The 446-nt window shown below is 62.1% G+C and overlaps 1 protein-coding gene across 1 annotated transcript in view; it reads left to right on the top strand.

Annotated features, from left to right (window-relative positions):
• Positions 1-446, top strand: part of PCSK5 (proprotein convertase subtilisin/kexin type 5) — a 380,395-nt gene that overhangs the window by 4,821 nt on the left and 375,128 nt on the right. Inside the window, exon 3 of the mRNA XM_006029202.2 lies at positions 13-213. Coding sequence (XP_006029264.1) covers positions 13-213 — 201 coding nt within the window. The remainder of the gene's footprint in view (positions 1-12; positions 214-446) is intronic.

Raw genomic sequence — 446 nt, forward strand, 5'->3', positions numbered from 1 at the left:
CTGGGTCGGGAGGAAAAGGTGGGTGGGAGGAGCCGCTGCTGCCGCGGGGGAGGCGGCGGAGGAGGGGACCTGCTCTGCCTGCTCGTACTGGGGCTCCTGCTGCCCGCCTGCAGGACTCGCGTGTATACCAACCACTGGGCTGTGAGGATAACTGGGGGGCTCCAGGAGGCCAGCAGGATAGCTAGCAAATACGGATACGTCAATATAGGACAGGTAAAAAAAAAACCAAAAACCCTCCTCCCAACTACGTGCGCTTCTTCTAGGGCAGAGGCAGGACCCGCCTGGCCTGGATCCGCTGGGACACACAAGGGAAGCCCCCCCCCCCGCTTTTGTGTGCACGTGCGGGGCTGGTGGAGGCCAGGTAGAGCACCTCTGCTTGCGGGGTGGGGGGATTGAAGCAGAGCAGTGAAAGGAAGAAGTTTGCCCTGCAGTTTTGGGGAGGGGAG

The sequence above is a fragment of the Alligator sinensis genome, unplaced genomic scaffold (genome assembly GCF_000455745.1).
Source record: "Alligator sinensis unplaced genomic scaffold, ASM45574v1 scaffold204_1, whole genome shotgun sequence".
Lineage (NCBI taxonomy): Eukaryota > Metazoa > Chordata > Crocodylia > Alligatoridae > Alligator > Alligator sinensis.